This window comes from Gouania willdenowi, unplaced genomic scaffold, assembly GCF_900634775.1.
Source record: "Gouania willdenowi unplaced genomic scaffold, fGouWil2.1 scaffold_212_arrow_ctg1, whole genome shotgun sequence".
NCBI lineage: Eukaryota > Metazoa > Chordata > Actinopteri > Blenniiformes > Gobiesocidae > Gouania > Gouania willdenowi.
In genome coordinates this window covers 4,613-7,349 of record NW_021144966.1, presented here as the reverse complement: position 1 = coordinate 7,349, position 2,737 = coordinate 4,613, and the positions used below count along the sequence as shown (strand labels likewise).

At 41.1% G+C, this 2,737-nt stretch overlaps 1 protein-coding gene across 1 annotated transcript; it reads right to left on the bottom strand.

The window, feature by feature from the left end:
• Window positions 1-2,534, bottom strand: LOC114458921 (tubulin alpha chain-like). The gene is made up of 4 exons (XM_028441297.1): window positions 2,410-2,534; window positions 2,041-2,263; window positions 1,080-1,228; window positions 1-997 (listed from the first exon to the last, which is right to left on the bottom strand). Exons 1-4 carry the CDS (start codon window positions 2,410-2,412, stop codon window positions 20-22), a joined length of 1,353 nt encoding a protein of 450 aa, XP_028297098.1. The 5' UTR covers window positions 2,413-2,534; the 3' UTR covers window positions 1-19.
• Window positions 2,535-2,737: the final 203 nt, after the last annotated feature.

The window sequence follows — 2,737 nt, the reverse complement described above, 5'->3', positions numbered from 1 at the left end:
TGCAGTTACATCAAGCCCTTTAATATTCTTCTCCTTCCTCTCCCTCATCTTCCACACTATCAGCGCCAACTTCTTCATAATCTTTCTCCAGGGCAGCCATGTCCTCTCTGGCCTCTGAGAATTCTCCCTCCTCCATTCCCTCTCCAACATACCAGTGGACAAAGGCTCTCTTGGCGTACATGAGGTCAAACTTGTGGTTTAGTCTGGCCCAGGCCTCAGAGATGGCAGTGGTGTTGCTCAGCATGCAAACGGCCCTCTGCACTTTGGCCAGGTCTCCTCCAGGAACCACAGAGGGAGGCTGGTAGTTGATGCCCACCTTGAAGCCAGTGGGGCACCAGTCCACAAACTGGATGGAGCGTTTGGTCTTAATGGCTGCAATGGCAGCGTTGACGTCTTTTGGCGCCACATCACCTCGATACAGCAGACAGCAGGCCATGTATTTACCATGGCGAGGATCACACTTCACCATCTGATTGGCTGGCTCGAAGCAGGCGTTTGTGATTTCAGACACAGACAGCTGCTCATGGTAGGCTTTCTCAGCAGAGATGACCGGGGCATAGGTGGCCATTGGGAAGTGGATACGAGGGTAAGGCACCAAGTTGGTCTGAAACTCTGTCAGATCAACATTCAGAGCTCCATCAAAACGAAGAGAAGATGTGATTGATGAGATGGTCTGGCTCATGAGACGGTTAAGATTAGGGTATGAAGGGTGCACAATATCAAGGTTCCTCTGGCAGATGTCGTAGATGGCCTCGTTGTCCACCATGAAGGCACAGTCTGAGTGCTCCAAGGTGGTGTGGGTGGTCAGGATGGAGTTGTAAGGCTCAACTACAGCAGTGGAAATCTGGGGTGATGGGTAGACAGCAAACTCAAGCTTGGCCTTTTTACCATAGTCAACAGAGAGCCTCTCCATCAGCAAGGAGGTGAAACCAGAGCCAGTGCCTCCACCAAAGGAGTGGTAGATGAGAAATCCCTGCAGGCCAGTGCACTGATCCGCCTGTAAAAAAAAAGCAATAAAATCCTTATTAGTTTTAAGATTAGGTTTTATTTCCTGCAACTTTCATTTCTTTTAGCTGTACCATTTTACGAGTCCTATCCATAACAAGTTCTATGATCTCTTTCCCAATGGTGTAGTGTCCTCGGGCATAGTTGTTGGCAGCATCCTCTTTTCCTGTGATAAGGTGATCTGGATGAAACAGCTGACGGTACGTTCCTGTTCGCACTTCGTCTATAGAGAAAATCAAAGCAGTAAAGTTATGTAGTTTCAAAATATTCTAATGAAATACACAATTCAGAATAATCTTCAATCCATAGACGTTTTTTTTTAAAAAAAACACGACTTATTTAATTGGTGCAGTTTTCCTGATGTTTAGTCACAGGCCCAGGGCGCCATCTGCTGGAAGGGGGCCAAATAGCACCACATTTCTTTTTTTTTTAAATGATAATTTAAAAAGGTATAATGAACGTGAAACACACCCTTTACAATCACTGTACATGTTTTCTACTAATTGAATATTAATACTAAAAACCTGTAACTTTATATGTTAATCTTCTGCTCATATTTCTATTTATTTTATTCTAATTCTTGTTCTATTCTATATACAGTAATTATATTATGTTGTTTGCACATTGTGTTCTTTGATTTGATTTGTCAGTAACACAAAACCTAAAATCAAACAGGAAAGTAGAAATGTCCTTGTCCTGAAACTGTATATACTGTATTTTAACTTTTGATTGCACTGTTTTACATTGTTTTTGGATTTTTGCACCATTGTTGTTATTGTTTCCTTGAGACATTTGCACTATACCTGTAAGTGTTATGTTGTATTATTGTAATTTTAAATTTTAAAATAGGTTGTATATTTTTTCAATGGGTTTGTTGTATCACAGAATTGCATTGTTTTGTCTTGATATTTAAAAGAAATGATAATGTGTTCACAGTGATTCCAGTATAAAGAAGTATTCTGTGTATAGTTATAAGTTTGTTAGTCATAGTTCTGATATAATCATATAATAATGAGTAATGATATGATTACAAACCGATGACAGTAGGCTCCAGGTCTACATAAAGCGCTCTGGGGACACGTTTCCCTGTCCCAGTTTCACTGAAGAAGGTGTTGAAGGAGTCGTCTCCTCCTCCAGATTCCTGGTTAGAAAGCACCTGTCCGTTTGGCTGAATCCCATGCTCCAGACAGAAAAGTTCCCAGCAGGAATTACCGATCTGGACTCCAGCTTGGCCCACATGAATAGAAATAATCTCACGCTGCAGAGAGAAAACAATATATCAGGATCCTGGCATCACTTAATCATGACATCAGTTGGTCATATGCTAATTTGTTTATTGCAAAATCTAATCATTTGTTCAATTATGAATATAAAGCAGATGAAGACAATGAAATCCTGTCTTACCATTGTTTATCTTTCTTTTTAAATGCTCAGGCTTTGGAGAGAAGTTGTAGTGTGTTTCGGTGTTTCGACACCGTGTACTGTGAACTACACGCACCAAGTCTGACGTCATAACCAGTACGTCATTGCGTTCCAATAATGTACACATTACACGCAATGACGTACTGGTTATTACGTCAGATTTAGTGCGTGTGTACACACACACACACACTAAGTCTGACGTCATAACCAGTACGTCATTGCGTTCCAATAATGAGCAAAAAAAATGCCCGGATGTACACTATGGCCGTGTTGTAAATGTCTTTTTTTTACTTTTTGTGTTAATGTCGAA

Excerpts from the sequence above, each read along its gene's own strand:
- LOC114458921 (XM_028441297.1), bottom strand. Across the intron at positions 1,229-2,040 it reads CCTGGAGCCTACTGTCATCG|ACGAAGTGCGAACAGGAACG; the intron begins GTTTGTAATCAT and ends TTTTCTCTATAG. Across the intron at positions 998-1,079 it reads TGGATAGGACTCGTAAAATG|GCGGATCAGTGCACTGGCCT; the intron begins GTACAGCTAAAA and ends TTTTTTTTACAG.